The sequence below is a fragment of the Ictalurus punctatus genome, chromosome 25 (genome assembly GCF_001660625.3).
Source record: "Ictalurus punctatus breed USDA103 chromosome 25, Coco_2.0, whole genome shotgun sequence".
Lineage (NCBI taxonomy): Eukaryota > Metazoa > Chordata > Actinopteri > Siluriformes > Ictaluridae > Ictalurus > Ictalurus punctatus.
The window spans coordinates 13,291,304-13,312,741 of record NC_030440.2 but is presented as its reverse complement, the minus strand read 5'-3'; the positions used below and the strand labels follow the sequence as shown (position 1 = coordinate 13,312,741).

Below are 21,438 nucleotides of genomic sequence, written 5' to 3'. Positions count from 1 at the left end.
GCTGAGTCTATTTACGCTCAGTTTCTCCTCCAAACGCCAGTGGTATTTTGGTTACAAGGATGATGGACAAAATTTCATTACACCCCTGACTGTATTTCACATGCCCCTCTAAATTGTTGCTGATTACGTTATGGCTGTGCCAGTGAAAGAAAAAAAACACTGAAAGAAAAATAGAGCTGCATGAATCTACAGTCAGCCCAGCTTCACTTCTAATTGAATGACAATTGTGCATTTTTCTTGCCCTGCTAGCCCATTTATACCAACTTGTTTCACATCATGATTTGAATCTACTAGCACAGATTATTTGAATGGCCTTGTCTCTCTTCCAGGTGATGGAGGAACTGACGACTTACACTATGGATGAGACTCTGATGCATGGAATGGAAATTAGCAACCCATATACTGTGTTCATGGTAGCAAAACCTTATGAAGTCTCATGGTTGTAATTTTGATCATTTTTGAAGTGAGCTTGCAGTGTGGCTTTTCCTCTCTAGGTGAGTGGCATCACAGTCCTCACTGACGCAAGCCTAAACGCAGAAAACAGCTACACCAGGCCTGATTTTCGTAAGTCTAGTAATTGTGATGAAATCTAATGATTTCAGTAATAAAATGCATGAGACAAAATAATACAGAATCTACACATAAAAAATGAAAGACAATGGCCAGCCTCTAATGGAATTTGTTGAAGGACAATGCTGCCAGTAGGCCTAGAGGAAAGTGTTCTTAATAGGGTTCGATTTTATTAATCAAACATGAATCGGCAACTTAAACAAAACAAAACAAAACAAAACAAAACAAAAAAAACACAGAAAAAATAGATTTCACCATGTAGTCAAAGTAAACCAAGGTGGGAAAAAAATAAGTACACCCTTCCTATTTCCAGAATCATTAAGAGAGTAATTAGCAGCCATGTGTTACTAATGAAACGTCATCAGGAAGTGCGACTAGCTCTATAAAAGCCAAACTTTTCTCAGTTTGGAATTCTGGAGCACTGAAGTGTGTCTACATCATGCCAAGAAGAAAGGTCATCAGCCATGACCTCAGAAAAGCAATTGTTACCATTCATCAACACAGGAAGGGTTATAAGGCCATCTCCAAACCATTTGAAATTCACCATTCTACAGTCAGAAGGATTGTTTACAAATGGAGAGCCTTCAAGACAGAATAAACTCAAATCATTTCTAGAGAGTAATTCACACAAATCTAACAACAAACATGTGAAGAGTCAGTTTAGAAATTTAAAAACAGAGTATGCCTGTCAGGAGAAATATTTGATAATTGACCTGACCCTGATATCTTCCACACTAGGAGAGGGATTTCCAATGCCGCTGACTTCAGAGCAAGTAGACCCGGAACCTCGTCAGCGTAGGAATTTCCCTGAGACCTGGCTGTGGCTCGACACCACCATGGGGTAGAAGAATGAAATGTTCTTGTCTTCCCGTTCCTTTCAAATTCTCACTCGGGACCATTGAGTCTCTCTGTCTAGCATTCCTGTCCTTTTGAGCTTTTTGTCTAACATTAACATTTCAACCTGTGTTGTGACATTACAAACAATTGATGCATTTTAGGAACGAAGCGATGGTGAAGTACAATGTTGTACCTTTGTCTCATTTGTCTCATTGCAATGAGTTTCCTTAGCAACAAAAAATACTGGACAGAGTTGAAATGAACCATCTCTTTCGATTTGAATTCCTTGTATGCATGCATGTTCTTTTACTGCACACAATGTCATATTACCAAGTGAAAATATCTTGAATATACTCAAATGTATGTAGTATTTTATATTAGATGACTACATTAAACCAAATATAAGATTATTAAACCTTTTTCTATCTCTTTTTTTTAAAAATTATTTAAAACTTCAAATTTTCTTATTCTTTTGCCAGATAATTTTGCTTCTTCCTAGAAATAAATGCTAAAAATTTGCCAACTTATCTGCCAATAGATCAAGATTATTTCAATTATTTTAGTGAGGAAAAATTACTTGAAATAGGCTTAAGAAACTTATATTCGGTTTATTGCATTCTTATTAAAGGAAATACGAGATACATGGCTGTAACTAGCTATTTTCACATGTAAATTGAATATTTTCATGAGAAATTTATTTTAAATGTCCGTTTTCACTTCAGGACACCTGCTTTCATTTTCATATCAGACATCATTTTCCTCACATGATTAGTTTATTTTGCCAAATACTCCAATATTGTTCACATGATGTCATGTTTGTAGATGTGCAATTGCATAATCACATTTGAAATGTACGCGATTTTTCACCAAGGGCTGTTAGAGAGGTGATAGTACAACAAGAAAAATTAAGTCATGTTTTAAATGCACTTAAAAATACATATAGACACAGATCACAACATTGTGTATTTTGTGTTCCAGTGAATCTACAACAGCAGCTTTCACATTCACTGTACCAGACAGCATGACCTCTTGGGTGGCCACAGCCTTCGTGATATCAGAAAATCTGGGTTTGGGCCTCAGCCCTCCTGCAGAGGTAATGCGCTGATATAATCTCATTCATTTTACAGTTACTTGTAACTGTAAGTGTAAATTCAGTGACTTTGAATATAGGATAGTTGCTAGAAACTGCTGATTTCCTAGAGTTTACACAGAATGGTACAAAAAGTAAAAGCATCCAGTAAGCAGCAGTTCAGCAAGAAGAAACCCTTTGTTGATGAGAAGGGTCAGGTGAGAATGGCCAGATTGGTTCAAGCTGCCAGGTACAGTAATTCAAACAACCACAGTCTCAGAAAGCTTGACACAACGACCCTTGGGGTGGATGAGCTGCAAAAGCAGAAAATCAGATTGGGTTTTACTCCTGTCAGCCAAGAATCTGCTGCTACACTGGGCAAAGGCTCACCGAAACGGGACAAAAGTTTGAAAAACATTTTCTAATCTTTGTCTAGTTTCGGTTTAGCAACAACAACCATGCTTCAAAGTCACTGGAATCATATTTTTCCCCTATTCTACTGTTTGATGTGAATATTAAATGTATATAATCTCTCTCTCTCTCTCTCTCTCTCTCTCTCTCTCTCTCTCTCTCTCTCTCTCTCTCTCTCAGGAGAGAGACATAGATGGATATGTAAATAATATACATTATAATAAATGTTTTTAATTCATTGCAGTCATTGTTATAAATGGTCATATAGTGCATCATGAATTCCTTGATCACTGTTCATCATAAATGTCTGAATTCTATTATTTTCTATTTACAATTATTGCAACTTGGACAAAAATATGTATTTTCTAGATTTCCTAATCTGCACATTGACAAACCACTCATAACTGTTCTTATTCTGATGATTGGAAACATTTCAAATTCACACTTTCAAAAGATTGACATTTATTTGCACCCTTAATAGAGTTTATAAACAGCATTATCATCAAATTATAAAATATAAGTGCAGTCGCTGTCTTCTTTTTAGCATCTATTATTTGGATGCCACTCTACATCCGTTTGTGTAACGTTTGGCAATTTTGAATGTGATTGTACTTGACCTAATTCTCTCTCACAGCTGCGTGTATCTAAAGACTTCTTTGTGTTGTTGAATATCCCGCCGTATCTTGTCCGAGGTGAGCTGCTGCTGCTGGAGGTCAGCCTTTTCAATTACATGGATCTGGACCTGGAGGTGGGCTTTCTCTCTTCCTCATCAGCCAAAGAAATATCACTGTGGCTGGGTTTTATGATTATCAATTCATATGAATTCACTCAATTCACAAAGAACTTGTGGTCCAGGCTGGTGAAACATACTTTTTCTGAGCTTTCTGTATTTTTTTTTCTACCTGGTTGTACAAAGGTTAAGAAATAAATAACCTGCCTGTTGTGTCCAGCATTAATATAACATGCTAATTGTGTAAGGAATAAAACAGTAACAGTGGTAACAATGGAGTTCCTGCTACCACCCAAATAAATTGATTTATTTTCTTAAATTGCTGTATTTTCTCATTACAGCATGTCCTGAATTGTTTTATTCCTCTCATACCACAGCAGTTACACATTTTAATCCATTTATGTGGATCATCCTCCATACAAATCCCTGTGTGCTGTTACTATAGAAAGGATAATGTATCCGAATGAGTACATTAATATAAACCTTGCAGATAAACTATTGTCAGAGCTGATGTCATAACCTTAACCCCAAACCCTAACCCTAGAACTTTAACCCTAAAACTAACCGCTAACCCCAACCCTAAGTAGCAAAAATGATCAACTAGGTTATGCTAAGATATTGTTTGTGAAAATAAAAACTTGAATGTTTGCATCTCCTTTTCTCAATGTGATATGCTTTCTAAGGGCTGTATGTCCATCCTTTGTCTTCATAACAGCTTCCAGTGTCTTTCATATCCTAAAAGCAGTTTTATATCCTCTCAGGTCCCTCCTTAAATCTTATGCTACGTTTGATTAACTCTGTTGTAGAAAGTCTGAACGTGGAAGTAATTTTCAATCTCTGCACATTCAAGCTGAAAAAAAAAGGTGCCTTTTATGAAGGCGTTAGTTTTGTTAGCAACAAGTCAGCCAGGTAACATAACAGGTTTTATGTTGTATTTACTTTCCCAAAGCAACAAACTGTATCATCAGTGTTATAGATTTAACTAACTAATGTGTCTATGTTGACTGCGCTAAAGTAAATACTACTATAAAATCATTTAAAGTAAGGAAGTCATATTTTATTGTTGACAGTATTGTTGAACAGATGTTTTATTGTTAATGTAGACGATGTGAGCGGCCATGTTGACTTGATGTAATATCTTGACCTTGGGATTGAGGAGACCTACTGAGTGGGTATTCCAAGTTAAGGGTGCATTTCTGTAGTTTGTCCTAGTTGGAGGTCGAGTTGAACAGCTCGAGTCAAATGCAGCGTTACATCATAGCCTTATGAAAAATGGTAGATGAAACGCATATTCTTATGTCTTTTATTATATTATCTCTTTGTCTATTTCTCCATGTTTCCCCCTTTTTTCAGGTACTTGTGACAGTGAATGAGAGCAGTATGTTTGAGTTTGTGACCTCAGCTGGTGATGAGTCTCTTTTAGCAGCCACGCGTCATGTGTCCGTATCGAGGCAGAAGAGCACCATGGTGTCGTTCGCCATCACAGCCACCCAGCTCGGTCAGATGCCCATCTCTGTCAAAGCTATGAGCCTCTACACCTCAGATTCGGTCTCTCAGACAATCTTGGTTAAGGTGACTCCCCTCTACAATCATTTGTAATCAATGTATATTGGTCACTCACAGTTAAAAAAAACAAACAAAACTAAATGGCTAGCTAGCTAGCTAACATTAGCTGTTCAGTGACACACTTTTCATTTGAAATCATACCAGGATCACTTACTATCATCTGGTTACCTTGCTCTGCCCAGATGATTTGTAGAAGAATACGCAAAGTAATAGAAATCATAAACTATGGAACTATGGAACTATGGATCCAACTATAGACCCAGATGATCTACAAAGAAAAACAGAAATGGAAAATATACTTGTATATTACAGTATAATCTCCAACATATAGTACTATAGTAAATGAATCTAAATAAATATGCAGGATCTCTCTGATATGCTGTGAAGAAAAACATGTTATTCAATTTACAAATGAAGAACAGTTCTTCACTTTATTCTCCCTGGGTTTCGCATGTCTCTTCAATAAACTTGCAGGCTTTGTATCTAGCCACATGAAACCGGTCTGAAGCCTCACCATAAAGATTTACTGCGTATCTAAATCTCTTGGTATGTGTACAAACCAAAGCAGTCTGTGCGATGAACACAAGCTTGGTAAAGGCTTAATGGAATTGTTTATGCTTGTGTGTTTTCAGCCAGAGGGGAGCGAGCAGTCGTTCACTCATACACTCTTTCTGGAGTTCGACCCAATGAAGACATCTCTATCCAGAGAGGTGGAGTTTCATTTCCCTTCAGCAGCTGTTCCAGGCAGTCTGAGAGCCCAGGTCACTGCGGTCGGTATGTCGGCTCCATGAACTCTGTTCTTCCTGTTGAGGTGTTCATCCTTGTTGTGATTTTACTGGCAAATTCAAAAACAGTTTACATACAAAATAAAAGTGCACACCAGAGGTTGAGTGAGTGTGAAGCAAAAATTCGTAAATCGGCCTTTGTTTTCAATTTTTGTTTTGCATTTTATTTATTTATCTATCTTTTTTTTGTTGCTTGCAGCTGAGAGCGAGATGAAACAGAGCAATAGAGTTGCTGCCAAAATTGGCTTTTTTTTGTCGAACTTTTAAACCATCAACATATTTCACCAAAGCAAGGTTACCATTTTTGATTTACTTTTAATCTTGCTTAGATTACCTTCCTGCAAAAGGTGCATTTGGGTAATTGTAGGCAGTTTAATAAATGCAGTGGTAGTCTGTCCATCTAAAAACATCTAAAAATTGCAGAATTTCCTCACACAGTGAATGTCATATTTTGATCATGTTGTTGGACAGCTGTGTGCCATAGCAAAATAAACATAATCAGTCCTGTTTGTGGTGAGATAACGGCTGTTAAAATGTCAATGATGCTCCTGCACTGCAATTTTCTTTCATTTTGGCTTTAAAATGCTATATATATATATATACATATATATATATATATATATATATATATATATATATATATATATATATATATATATATATATATATATATATGTATATATACTGCTATGAATCTGACTGGCACTGATATGTTTAAGTTATCATATCTCATATAAGTTATAATATGTCAGTCATGCCCATTACCATTTGCACCACTTTGAGAGATCTTCCAATCGTCATATTGGGAAGCCGTGTGTCCAGGTGGGACAAGTGAAGAATATGTATAGATATTTTATTTTAATGTAAAACCAAACATCCCACACACCCCATTCCCTCTCTGTGAAGCCATGCAGCTGGGTATTAAAAGCATGTTTCCAATGAGCATTAATCTTTGCTCCCATTAAAAACTGTGTACTTGAATCTGTCATAGAATCCCAGTGAAACCGTACATCAGTGGAGTGCTGTCCACCAGCACTTTTTTTTTGGTAGGCAGTGTTTCCCAAGTAGTCTTAAAGTAATCACATGTGATGGTAGAAAATATCAAAATTTCACTATATGAAGAGGAGCTATGGTCAAGTTTCAAGTATAACCCAGCTTTAGTGATAATCAGGGACCTTGAAGGGCCCCCTTGCCACCACTTTACATAGTGCTGATGCTTTTTAACCCCTTATAGTTCTGGTTTTTATGATTCCTATAAAAGTTTATTGTTCAGTAAATAATATGAATTAATCAGTAACTAAAGTGGTATGTAGAATTGAGAGTGAGGAATGTAAGTCTGTTAACTCAGATTATGTGGCTAATAAAATGAGCTTTTGGTGGAAATGCTGACATATTTTGAGGCACAGAGGGCAGTAGGGTGTTTATTTACTTATTTATTTATTGATTGATTTTTAGCTCTGCTTCAGTCTAGTGAGGGTTTTTTATTTATTTATTTATCTATATATTTTTTTCGAACTAGCAGCTGTGTGAGGGTGTTTCTGGCCCTCGGCAGGTGATGCTGTGAAATGTCTGTCCTTCTGACACAATACAACACTCATAACCTTCTGAACATGTTTCTGTTGAAGGTGTTGCTGATTGTAAATATACAAACAAAAAAGTAGATTGTTTTAGACTTTTTAGGAGTTTAAATTTGTTCGACATATATATTTCACTATGCACTCTGTGTGTGTGTGTGTGTGTGTGTGTGTGTGTGTGTGTGTGTGTGTGTGTGTAAAAGGTGACATTTTGGGGCCATCCATCAGCGGTCTGGACTCTCTGATTCAGATGCCGTATGGCTGTGGTGAGCAGAACATGATCCACTTTGCACCGAATGTTTACGTGCTGCAGTATCTGAGCAGCTTGGGCCACACTGATGAGGAAACACGTACTAAAGCTCTGAGCTACATGACACAAGGTATTTTCATTTACTGTAATTTGCAGTTCGATATTGTATTCATACACTACAGTATAAAGGAGAAAGTGGTACTGAGAGTGAGTGAGTGAGAAAATCAAAGGATTTTGAACATCCTATTACAGCATGCATGTTTAAATGCATGTTTATATATTATCTAAAATGGGAAAATCCAATCCAAACCAAGGAAACAGGAATAATGAATCGGAGCAATGTTTGTTATTAAATGTTTAGTGAATTGAAAAATCTTATAAATGACTATTTTAGGCCAAAATCTTCTATCCATCATTCTAAGTAGGCACTTTAGGCACACATTTTGTTTTACAGTTAATGTTAGCACTGTATGAGTCTTTTATCTATGGTCTTAATGTCTTTACCCTACAACTGTGTCTGCCTGTAATGAAACACTCGTTTAAATTTACATTAATATCTTTCCTTTGATTTGATTGCTGTTCTGTCTCATGTTTGGTTTGTAGCAGTATCAGTGATCAAACTGTAATAAAACAAAGACACTTCATGTGTTGAAATATTTACCAATGTATTTTGGTGTAGTTTCATAAGAATGTAGCATTATATTCCAGTTACAAGTTTATTTATTTATTTTTTTCATATCATTTCTTTTTTTTTTTTTTTTTTTTTTAAATTAATAGTTGCCTGGTGGAAAAATAAGCTCAGTAGGCCACAAGTCATCAGTGTTTTATTCTTCTCTCGTTCAACAACTGGAAAGAAAAAACACTACTCAATGTTGAGTTTTGCAAAAGTAAAGTTTGCTTTCAACAGGAACTCAACGTTGCGTTAGCATAACACTATGAGGGCGCTTCCCATAGCCTTATGCTAATGCAACGTCTTGTTCCCTTCTCAGGGAGCAGGGTTGAATGTGAAACCCAGACGTTTTTATTTGCTATTTATATTTAAAGAAACACCCCAAATAGTTTTCAATCCATCCACCTGCTGCACCACACACATCAGCTGTTACAGATTAGTAGGCAGACTAATTAGCATCCACATGGCCTTTACAGAATCAGAAGCTGCTGGGTATGTGGAACCAGTCACAAAACTGGTAAAATAAGCTGATTATATTGTTATATAACTCTTCTGCTAGCACTATGCATGCAATAGACCCCTTTTTTGTGAGCAACTTGACGCTACTCGGTTATAATCTAACTGAAGGATCTGTCAAGAATTTTATTTATCCTAAGTGGTACTGTGCCTGCAGTGGCTGGACAATCAGCATGCAAATCTGCTTACACAGGAGCTTGTATGTTACACAAGGGGGTTTTGTACTTGAAGTGTTTGTGCATGAATAGGTTATGAATACAAATTTTCTGACAGTGAATGGGTAATGAGCGTTTCTGTCTGTCTATGCATAGGTTATGAGCGTGAGTTGTCGTATCAGAGGATGGATGGCTCTTTCAGCGCTTTTGGAGACAGTGACCCTTCCGGCAGTACGTGGTGAGAAGCCATTCATTTACCTCTAATCACACTTGGGTCTAAAAATTGTAGCCCAGGGAACAGAAAAGAATTATTTATTTATATTTAATATGAGTTTAATAGAAGTTTGTACTAAAACAAAATCTCATCTTTAATTGCTATAAAGTCAAAACACCCCCAAAATACAAAGTCAAAACATTCAATTCACTACACTTCACATCACTGGACTCACTTCAGTCTACTAGAGTTTTGTCAGTTTATAATTATACGTCTGAAAAGATGGTGGCACAAAAACCGGGGGAGCACAGGTGTCTAGGATGATACAGAACACTCATAATAGTCTTTGCAGTGAGTTGTGGATAAGGATTAAGTTGAAATTACAAACATGGCTAGAGAACTGTGCTAACTTTGGTGCTATTCCTCAAACAACGACAACTGTTAACACTATTTGTAAGAGATGTTCAGCTATATTATCCTTTTCTTATCAGAAGTTTGCAAACTCAAACTGTCTTGCATTTTGATAATATGCAGTTCTCAAACAATAATTATCAAATAAATCAAATATACACTCACCATCCACTAATAGAAACACCTGTACACCTGCTCATTTATGCAGTTATCCAATCAGCCAATCATCTGGCAGCAGCAAAATGCATAAAATCATTCAGATACAGGTCAAGAGCTTCAGTTAATGTTCACATCAAAAACCAGAATCGGAAAAAAGTGTGATCTCTGTGAATTGTGACTTTAATTGTGTGACGGTTCTTGGTGGCAGATGGGCTTGTTTGAGTATTTCAGAAAATGCTGATTTACTGGGACTTTCACGCAGAACATTTTCTAGAGTTTACACAGAATGGTGTGAAAAACAAAAAAACATTGAGTGAGCGACAGTTCTGTGGGTAGAAACGCCTTCTTGATAAGAAAGGTCAGTGAAAAATGGCCAGATTGGTTTGAGCTGCCAGGAAGGATACAGTAACTCAAATAATCACGCTTTACAACATTGATGAGCAGAAAAACATCTCAGCATGCACAATACTTGAAGTGGATGGGCTACAACAACAGATGACCACATCAGGTTCCACTCCTGTCATGCAAGAACAGGAATTCTAAGCTATCACAGGCACAGATTCACCCAAACTGGACAGTTGAAGATTAGAAAAAAAAAAAAAATTATTGATTTTTTTTTTCCAGTCTTCAACTGTCCAGCATGATTTTATGCATCTATATAAAAGGCGTTCCTATTAAAGTAGATGGTGAATGTACTACATGCTGTTATTTTCCTTTCTTCTGCTGCTAGGTTATCAGCATTTGTGTTGAGGTGTTTCCTCCAGGCTCGGCAGTTCATCTTCATCGACACAGTGATCCTGCTCAGGACGACGAACTGGCTGCGGGCCCAGCAGAGGGCTGATGGTTCCTTCGCAGAGCCTGGACGGGTTATACACACAGAGCTGCAAGGAGGATTGGACAGCCCAGTGTCCCTCACTGCTTACGTCCTCCTGGCTCTTCTCGAGGACGTGGAGTATAAGGTAAGTACACTGGGTTGGGTTGGACCCTTCTAGACAAAGTGGGAAAATTGTCCGTGAAGCAGTCTATGCTCAGTGCTGTTTTATAGTTGTTTTTTTTTTTAACAGTCAGTAAAATACATTGATTTTATTATAACAAATGAAAAAATCATGGACCCCTAGGCTATGTTTCGCAATGTTTTAAAGGTAATAATAATAATGATCATCATGACCATCATCATGTTTAACTTGAATTAAATTGGCTTAATCCAAACCTCAATAATTGAAACATCAAGTATGCCAACAAATAAAGCCAACTTGGATGATGGAAAGCTCAAGAACAAAAGTTCTCCAGCTTCAATAAATAATCAAGATATTATTGTACACATTTACACAATGTGTCTAGATGGATTATAATCCAATTTTACAGTTAAAGGGGTCCCTGTATGCAAAAAAGTTTTTAGAACCTCTAATACACTGTGGAGGAAAATATTCCATTAATCACCATGTTTTTATTCTTAGCATATCTATGGCAGTGAGGTATCTGATGCCATGAGCTATTTGACCTCCAAACTGAGCCAAGGCATCTCCAGTAACTACAGCCTGTGTCTGGTGACTTACGCACTGTCTCTAGCTAAAAGTCCATCAGCCGACACCGCTCTCACTGAGCTGATGAACAGAGCCCAGATGCATGGTGGGTAAAATCCTAAAAAACAAACAAACATATGTATTGCTAAGGTGCACCCACTGGTCCGGGTGGTGGAAAAAACAGTGAGAAAGACAATAAAGAAAAGCAGTCGTTTTTTATGACTAGATAAAGCCAATTCTAAAGTCAACTACACATTATGTATGACTGCGCTGGAAAAATAATTTTTTCTTTTCTTTTTTTAAAACTTTGATATAATGTGTACGTAACTTGTGCTGAACACTGTTTTGCTTTTACTGAAATGAAAAACATGTGCTGGTTAACTTTCTTTACCCAGCTGTCTTGCTGTGTTTTGGGTTATAAAAGTGGCAGATGCGATGCAGGGGTTTAGGGCAACGTATTCTACAAAACTCAAAGGAGGCACCTGGACTCTGTTTATCAACTCTTTGTTTAGATGGCGTTCCTATGTGGAGCACCGGAGGAAGTGACGTGTCAGAATCGTGGCAGCCGCGCTCAGCTGATATCGAGATGGCGTCCTACGCTCTGCTTTCTCTGTACATGCTGGGCAGGGTGGAACCTGCCCTCACCCTCATGAAGTGGCTCAGCCAGCAGAGGAACCACCTCGGTGGATACGGCTCCACGCAGGCAACTAACTCTCTCTCTCTCTCTCTCTCTCTCTCTCTCTCTCTCTCTGTCAGTGAAGGAGGTGTGGCTTCTGTGTCTATCAGTCAATTCACTGCAGTAAAAATTTTCCACAAATACCTTTCCTTTAAAACTTAAAAAGTTATGCATGAAGCATTAAGTTGTGAGTAACAGAGATAATCTTGTGTTTTGCTGTAGGCAGTTCTAAGCTGCATTTATTTATGCACATACTAGACCCTCTAGTGAAGCTGGAATTCTGGCTTGCGAGACTAATCTCTACTATGTTGTATATTAGGTTAAACAAGTAAACTAATGGTAAAATTTACAAAGTAAGTGCATTATACATTGCAGGGGTAATAAGAGAAGCTGGTGTCTAGTATAGACAACTGCAAATACAAAAAAAGTATAATTAAAATAAAAACATAAAATATACCATCCTGTGGTTCAGTAAATTGCTGTCTTTCAGTTATATAGCTTTACATAAGAATGAGTCCTGCTATTGAAGCTCTGATTACTTCATTACCCCTCCATGGTTCATTTTAATTGGCAATGCTATGGGTCGAATCTCTGTTTCATTACATTCACTCACTGCAGCTTTTATTAAATGCTGTTCTATTATGATTCTAGCCTGAATTTAAAGGAAATATTATAGTGATTTTGTGAACAAAGTTGTAAGAAAAAATAGTGACCGCTGAATTGCTAGCCTTAAATTGAACTGTTTATAGTGCTTTGTACTATTTATTATGAATTAGTATGCAGACATAATGAATTTGATTATTTTTTTTCAAACATATTTCAGTTGGAACAATTTGTTATTGGCAGAATTTGTAAATAATGAAGCAAAAGCCAAAATGCAGAACCATCCATTAAGTCATGTTCACATCATAGCTGCAGTGGATCAGGAGTCTGTCTTGGGAACACTAGATAGGAATAACATCTGGATGGTTAATCAAATTCACACGGGACCCCCCCATGATTCCAAAAAATAGACAACAAAACCATGTCTAAATCAAGCATTTAAGGGGTAAGAATAGCGCTGAGGCCCCAGTCATCAGTGGCGTGGAACCCAAGAGAGCAGAACTGGCTGTGCTCTAGGGGAGAGAGGGATGGCATACACTCTCTCCCCTATCAATCAGAGTGACACTAGCCAATCATGGGTAAGAGTGAGCTCTTGCATGCAAAGGAGGGGAGGGGGTAGCACTTTACTCCGAGTGTGTAATGCAACCCCCTGATATTGCATGTGCAGCAGTTTGAAAAAATGCAGTTGGTGGGCTTCACGTACCATGGGGGAAGAACAGGATAGCCTTTGCCCTTGATAGCTGTTGTGTGTTGTGTGAGAGTTGCCTGATGTTTGGGCCATGACTAAATTAGGGAGAAAATCGGATAGAAAAAAAATGTCTAAATCTTGCCAAAAATTGTACAGTGTAAGCCAGGTTTAACACTGATCACTAATGAAACTTTAATGGGCTCCGGAAACATCAGTGTTGTTTCACATCTGAGCTGACCGAACAAAGAATACTGTTGAAGAGTTGAGAGTGGGCCATTCATGTGAAATCTTTTTGTAAACATACTGTAGTACTTAGGCCTCCTTTGAATGCAGCATTATATATCTGGCAATCAGCATTATGAACTCGCCAGATATATGTATTTGGTAGGGATTTAACACTAATAATATCCTGTCCATAGTTATTCACTTTACAAATCTATAAATGCAAAATGCACATTAATGGGAGGTGTACCTAATAAACTGTATAATGAGAAATCAGGTCATTTCTATGACTGTTAGCCTGTTTGCTCTTCTGTGTTCAGGACACGGTGATTGCTCTGCAGGCTCTATCGGCCTTTGCCTCACTGAGCAGCACAGAGCAGATCAACCTCAACATCACAGTGACGACACAGACGGCTTCAGTGGCTAAGTTCATCATAGACCGAACGAACTACCTGCTCTACCAGAGCCAAGAGGTTACAATCTATACACACCACTCAAAACTATACACTCTGTAGACATGCTGTGATGATGTGAAGAGTTATTCAGATTTTATTTCAACAGATTGAAGCTGAAAAGGATCTTCAGCTCCAAGTATCAGCTGTGGGAAGAGGATTTGCACTGTTCCAGGTTCAGTATCTCCTTTAAGTTTCTTGGGAAAAAAAAAAAGCAAAGAGAAAAAAGTAAATTCTGATGTAAATATTGTGATATTATGATATCATATGGACTCTACAGAAACTATACAATAAGTATACTTACAAAAAAATATATACATTGTGTCTTGTTTCATTGTATAAATGATCATAATGCTTTGGGTGTGCTGTTCAACATCAGGGTACTGCAGTATGGCCTGACACAAAGTAGAAATCCTGTTACCTCTAAATCACTAAAATGCTCAAAAATGAGACATTACAAATTAAATATATTTGTAGTAACATTTAATGTTGTAGAATGTCTATGAAACTAGTTAGTTCCTGTTATCACTTATGTTTTTGCAGTTATAAACAGTTGTTCCCTCTAGGGATGTCACGATACCAAAAATCTAGTAGTCTGTACCGATACCACCAAAAGTACATGATAGTCGATACCAAATAAAAAATAATTAAATTAAAAACTCTCCTGGAGGAAATCCTCCTCTGCCTGAGAGAGAGAGAGAGAGATTTTAGTTATCAAACACTGTCTGACAATGAGTGGAGGCTACAGTGTAGGTGCAGCACTCTTAAATGTGCGTGCACACGCACACAGACACACAGACACACACACACACACACACACATATTATACTCTGAATGCAAGCATTAGTTTAAATTCACTGATATGGTGGCAGGCCAAAAATTTAGCTGACAGGACACGGGCTGAATGGCGATGCATGGTGGCCCATTAGGAGGTAGTTTATAACACTGCAATGTGTTAGCGTCGTTAACAAGTAACTGGCTATAGCAAACATTACATGGAGCATAACGTTAGCTGGTTTCACGGTTACACGGCTGGTTGCCAGCTGCCTCAAATAAACATAATATAGGATCGTCTTTCAAGTGCTTCACCAAATTCCAGGTGTTTCCTCGCTTTGATTGAAATGAACGATAGCATCGGTTGCACGCTGGCTTCAGAGCATCAATTATGTTTGTTGTCATCCACCTCGAATGTGAAGTATTTCCATATTCCATACCACATTTCCTCTCAACAAGTCACGATGGAGTTAATGTTGTGTAGTTTATCCCGTGTGTTTGTAGGCGTTCTTCTTCAACACTTGTGGACCGACTAAAACACTTGCGTGTATTTGCTGCCCCCATTAGGTCTGGAAGAATTGCAATCCCGGTACCTCCATTAGAATCGGTTGTAACGCTACTCCAGAAAAACAAGTACCGTCACTTTTTAAGAATGTTGGTACCGACTTGGTACCGAAGTATCAGTTCTCGTGACATCCCTAGTTCCCTCACCGGCCTTTCTTTTGTCTCTCTTGATGTGAATAAAACAGAAAATGCTACCAAGAAATCAGAAACCAGAAAGTCCTCCTCTTTACCCCTGACTGTTACAAAACACTGACCGCTGAGACTCCTTCCAAAAAAAAAAAACATCTCCTTGCAGAAAACTTCACTACATCACTAACTGCATAACATTTTTAATCTGTGTATGTGCCAAATCGACCGTACAAGCCCTTTCTTAACTTGGTACTCCAGAAATGTCAACATTTTAGAACGAATATAAATCTGTGGCATTGTCTGAGGAAATATTGTCCAAGCTGATATGGAAAATTAATCACTTATGACTAAATCGATCTGAGAATTTAACAACCCTGTGGGATAAATTATTATTGTGGATTATTACATTATATTATACTCAACTGCCAGAAAACTGATTAATCTTTGACACAAGCAGTCAAAAGTTTTGCACACACTCAATGAAATAAAAAATATAATTTATTTATTTCAACAAAACAAATAGTTTTCCTGTAGAACTTTCATACAGGAGAAGGATTCCATGATAGACAGCTTGGTTTGGCAAACATTTACACAGCTAAACTTCCTTGTGATGACATGCTAAGTTACTTGTTTTTATAGGGCTAGTTGATCAAATTTGTTGCACTTATAAAATGTTTTACAAGATTAGATCAATTGCATTTTAAATATAAAGAAACTTTTTTCAGCCCTTTTTCAGGCGATAATTTTAAAGATAATTTTTGTAAAATCAAAATAAGCTTTATAGATCTTTACAGGAAAGGGTTTAAATGATGTTTTTCATGCTTAGCCATAAACAATTATTGCACATACACCTGTGGAACAGTCCTTAAGACACAAACAGTTTATAGGCAATTAAGGTCACAGTTACAATAAGTTAGGACACTAAAGAGACCTCTCTACTGATTCTGAAAAACACCAGAAGAAAGATGTCTAGGGTTCCTTCTCATCTGCATGAACATGCCATAGGCCTGCTGCAGGGAGGCATGAGGACTGCAGATGTGACCAGAGCAATAAACTGCAATGTCTGTAAAAGACGCCTAAGACAGTGCTACATGGAGACAGGAATTACAGCTGATCATTCTTGCAGTGGAATATTACATGTAACCGTGTGTTCCCCCAGACTTGATCGAGAACTTGCAAAGAGTGGAGTAACATCTCACAGCAAGAACTGACACATCTGGTGCAGTCCATGAGGATGCAATGTAGTACTTAAAGCAGCAGGAGGACACACCAGATACTGAGGGTTACTTTTAATACTGACACCCCCCCCCCCGTTCAGGGACTGTGAAACTTCTTCAGTTTTTGTCTCAGTTGTTCAATTTTTTATGTTAATACAAACATTTACACATGTTAAGAAATTTGCTGGAAATAAAACCAGTTGAATATGAAAGGAAGTTTCTTTTTGGCTGAGTATATATTAGCAGGAAGTTTGCTAATCCCAAATTCAAGGTGTGTTGTGACCATTTCAGACTGTTTTGCATATTTGTTCCTTGCACTTGTGAATGAATTTTATCCTGTTTTGCCACTTTAGTTTCTGCCAGTGTTAAAAGGTCAAAGTCACACATGTTCCCATAATGCAATCAATTATGCTGGCATCCTCTATGGAGAATTTGAGTGTCCTTGACAATGGAGTTTCAGTTGTGTCTTTAAGGCAGAATGACTTCATGCTCAAGCAGTTGGAGATCACCTCTGGGGATCGTGACAAAGCCTGCGAGAATCCAGTTTACAAGGTGTTACACCTGAAAATAGTGGCAGTGAGTGATACACTGTAAGAATGTGTTCACTGGAACTGCGAGAGTAAAAAAAAAAAAAAAAGAGTGTAACTGGAAAAATGTTACAATGCTGTTTGTGTGCAGAATCTCACTCACACCCATGAGTAACTATAAATACCCATGACTCCAGTTAAGTCTCTTCAATGACATAATGACAACATCTTGAGTTGCTTTACTAGCTTTTAGGGAAAAAGTCCAAACACATGGAAGCATTGACCAGTAGGCTAGAATTCCAGTGGGAAAGAAGTCAGAAGAAATTATTTATTTAGTCAGAAGAAATGATTAATTTTACATACTCAGCTTGCTGCAAGATGATGTTCGGAGATTTCTGGATTTCAAGGGAATTATTCATGGTTAATTTGTTTGTTCTTTCCATCGCTGACTCTACAGCTTACGACATTCTACAATGTAGAGACTCAAACGCTGTCACGCAGACGTCGTGCTGACACGTGTGAGGCCTTTGACTTGTACATACAGGTTATGGACTATGACATGTACAGTGTCAACATTCATATATGTTTCCGGTAAGAGACCTCAACAAATACCTGAATGTTGTCACATTTCCAGATGTGTGTGATATAATTATGAAATTAAGATTTGTATCATGAAAGAATCCTTAATTTGCCAGCCATATAGATAAAGTGGCTTTCAGAGAACTCTTAGTATCAGCAAGACCCATGCCTTAGCAATTCCAGAGAAACCAACTGCTTTAATTTGATTCTTCTTCTTTCTGCCTACATTGAAATTAGAAATGTTTTCCTAAATGGTTTATTGTGAACTATTTTAATTCTGAGATCGCCTCAGGACCATTGGGTGATATGTAAAACTAAAGGAGTAGCGATAGAGCAGGGGTTCCCAAACTTTTCTATGACTTTAAACACACTGATAAGCTCTGTAAATCAAAAACAAAAACAAAAAAACAATAATAATAATTTCTTAATTATTGTCATGAGCTGTGTCTCAAATCTAAAATGCTGACTTTACATTCAAAGTATTTACTAATCTAGAAAATCCAGAAAACTGGTACACAAACCTTTCTATAGGTTTGAGGACTACTTGAGATATTTTTTTAATTCAAACACTAACTGCAAACAGTCTAACATAGTACAGAAGTATGTGAATTGAGAGTTTACTAGTTTGTTTAGCAGATGTAGATGGTCAGGGAAACATGTCCGTAACTATTGCTGAATTCCTACTTGGTACAGTGCATCAGGAGAGTGAAAAAATTAAAAATAGTTTGCACGCTTGTCATTTTAAATAGTAGCACATAAAATCTGACTTCATAGTTAGAGCGATATTTCTCATAATAATTTGTAAAATAAATTGGAAAAAACAAAACAAAAGGGGAAATTTTCTTACAAGCCCATTTGTAAGTGAAAGAAACCCAACGTGAGGTTACAACCCCAAATTTAGGAACCCTTGTTATGGAGTCAAAGTTAGCATAGCTGTGGTTTAATCTGAAACATTCACATATTTCATCTAACAAGGATTTTTTAACAGCTGTTTTCCCTCTGTTAGCATTTAAATGCTGCTACATTTTGAAATGATCTCCATCGAGCAACAAGCCTAATAATTTACTATGTGATCTCTAGAATACAGCTTTGATCATCTAAAAATAAATAAATAAATACATAGAAAAATAATAAGGAAATGAGTCTTTAAAAAAAAAAAAAGAAAAGAAAAGCTAGAATGCGTTTCTGGCCTTCTGTGAGTTCCATCTGGATTCTTTTTATTGTAAGACTAAGATTTTTTTAAAGGACAAAAATCACAGAGCATTTTAAGATGTTTAAGTACATTTCAAAGACCATTTTTTCAATTATTTTCAGGCTGTGTGAGAATCAGGATCTGAATCAGACAGGAATGGCAATTCTAGACATTGGTCTACTCACTGGCTTCAGTTTGGCTCAAAGAGGCATCCCAATCAACGAGCTGGTTAGAAGAGTTGAGACGTCCCCAGGAAACGTCATCCTGTACTTAGACTCTGTGAGCTTCTGATGGCATTTTGTTTTCATTTTCAGATGAGTGCTATGGTATAGCTAAGTAAATAGAGATAGATTTTCCGCACTTTTCTGTGAAAAAAACAAAAAAACTTCTAAATAATGTTGGAATGGATTAGCCGTAACACCTCGACAACTTAATAAACCTAAAAAAAATTCCCTTTCATGTTCACCGTGTACAGCAGATTCAAGCTCCTTCCTCTGTCCTTCTCCTCAGGTAACCAAAGCTGAAACCTGTATTGAGGTCCCAACCACACTGGAGTTTAAAGTGACTGGTGTTCATGATGCAGTGGTCACTATTTATGACTATTATGAGCCAAGTAAGACTTCTTTCCGTTTAGAAAACCACTCGCACTAGTATGCTTACCTTAGATTTGAGTGTCTGTAGCATCTCTTTGCATCCTCACATTTCATTTCACTTGGCAGGGAGGAGGGCGGTGGAGACATACACATCTGAGACCAGAAGAGACATGTCGTTTTGTTCTTTCTGTGGAGAAGACTGCTCTCAGTGTGAAGATTTGGTGATCTCAGTGTTTGATGCCACCATTTCCTCACACTATCACCAGGGTTTGGTTCAGAGCCTGGCTTTGCTGCTCCTCATCACCTTCTCACGCTGCTTCTAGATAAGAGCTGGCTGAAATCTCGTTTTGTATTGATATATCTACAATGAAATAACAGTTCAGGACTGTGTTATAAGGTTAGTTTGCACTGAGTGAGTACTTTGATGCAGAATTTCTGTAGTCCCTGAAGATAACCATGTAAATTAACCGTAAACTTTTGATTTTCTAAGTGAAGCCTTCTAATAGCAAAAATAATCCATGAAGAACTTAAAAACACAGTACGTTATTGCTATCGTCATATTTCAAAACTCTCACCTATACCAATCTTACTTACCATGATTTAAATGTAATAGTTGGGGGTAATGAAGCATATGAGGAGTATTCACCTAGCCTAAACTGCTATTTATACTCAAAGTATGTAAGTATGAGGAGCACTGATTAAGAATTATAATACAAATTTTGACAGCCAATCAGAAATTAGTATTCTGTGGGATAAACTGTAATCATCTACAAACTGTAATTATTTACAATAATACACATCATAATAAAGGACTGTTGTCTGAATATGTGATATTATTTCTAAATTCTATGCTAATGTTTATGTAAGTAATAGTTACAAGAGTAGACAAAGTAGTAAGCCAGGCACCCAGGAAAAATAATAAAAAATTATAGTTTTTTAAAAAATGTATTTATAGTTGCCAAGAAGACATTGTTTCAACAAACAGATAATGAAAAAAAAAAACACCTAAGTGACTTTTTATTTGCTATGTTGGTGTGTTTAAATGTAATGCATGTCACAGTGCTCCATAAAGCTCGTTGCTGTAACTACAGCATGCGCTACTCATTCTGAATCCCATCACCTACTGCACTACACATATTGGTTTAGGTCTGATCTGGCTGACAGTATGTAGATTAAATAGAGTGCATGGATGACAGGAGATCGTTTCAGAATCAGGTACATCCAGGTATGTTGAAATACTAAGGAAACAGGGCAAAATACAGCCCCCCCCCCCCCCCCCCCACACTATAAGTAACAGCCGTTGGTTATGTTCACATGCACGTAAAATTCTGTTTAAGGTCTATATTTGGGTGCACAGTGGCTTAGGAGCATTTACTTGGGTGGTGGGCTAAGGCAGGGGTTCCCAAACTTTTCCAGGGCAAGGCCCCCCAAATGGCATTAACATTTGACCAAGGCCCCCCTTTTGCAAGATGTCTTTAAAATACATTAAAAATACAGACTGAATATATCCCCCTTTTTTATTATTAATAATTACATTTTACATCACATTAGGAATTGATTGTGTGTGTATGGTTGTCCGAAAAAAAAAAATCATGTAAAAAAAAATCATGTATTTATTTTTCACACCAAATTGTTGAGGCCCCCCGGGTGCCCCCTGGCAGCCCCCAAGGAAAACCACTGGGCTAAGGAATAAATGTATGATTTGACAACCTCTGATTATATAAAGTTGTATGATTCTTCAGCACAATGTCTCCTAGCTCTTTTGAGATGCTGCTCTAAAGA

General features: G+C 37.3%; 1 protein-coding gene across 1 annotated transcript in view; it reads left to right on the top strand.

Moving 5' to 3' along the window:
• cd109 (CD109 molecule) overlaps positions 1-20,919 on the top strand; it is a 31,015-nt gene extending 10,096 nt beyond the window's left edge. Inside the window, exons 16-33 of the mRNA XM_017455528.3 lie at positions 330-413; positions 495-564; positions 1,309-1,411; positions 2,386-2,500; positions 3,522-3,635; positions 4,971-5,189; positions 5,816-5,957; positions 7,746-7,922; positions 9,290-9,371; positions 10,648-10,876; positions 11,375-11,546; positions 11,953-12,143; positions 13,950-14,102; positions 14,191-14,256; positions 17,750-17,883; positions 19,186-19,342; positions 19,574-19,676; positions 19,783-20,919. Of these exons, the coding sequence (XP_017311017.1) occupies positions 330-413; positions 495-564; positions 1,309-1,411; positions 2,386-2,500; positions 3,522-3,635; positions 4,971-5,189; positions 5,816-5,957; positions 7,746-7,922; positions 9,290-9,371; positions 10,648-10,876; positions 11,375-11,546; positions 11,953-12,143; positions 13,950-14,102; positions 14,191-14,256; positions 17,750-17,883; positions 19,186-19,342; positions 19,574-19,676; positions 19,783-19,979 (2,508 nt within the window). The 3' untranslated portion in view covers positions 19,980-20,919. The remainder of the gene's footprint in view (positions 1-329; positions 414-494; positions 565-1,308; positions 1,412-2,385; positions 2,501-3,521; positions 3,636-4,970; positions 5,190-5,815; positions 5,958-7,745; positions 7,923-9,289; positions 9,372-10,647; positions 10,877-11,374; positions 11,547-11,952; positions 12,144-13,949; positions 14,103-14,190; positions 14,257-17,749; positions 17,884-19,185; positions 19,343-19,573; positions 19,677-19,782) is intronic.
• The last annotated feature ends 519 nt before the right edge of the window (positions 20,920-21,438 follow it).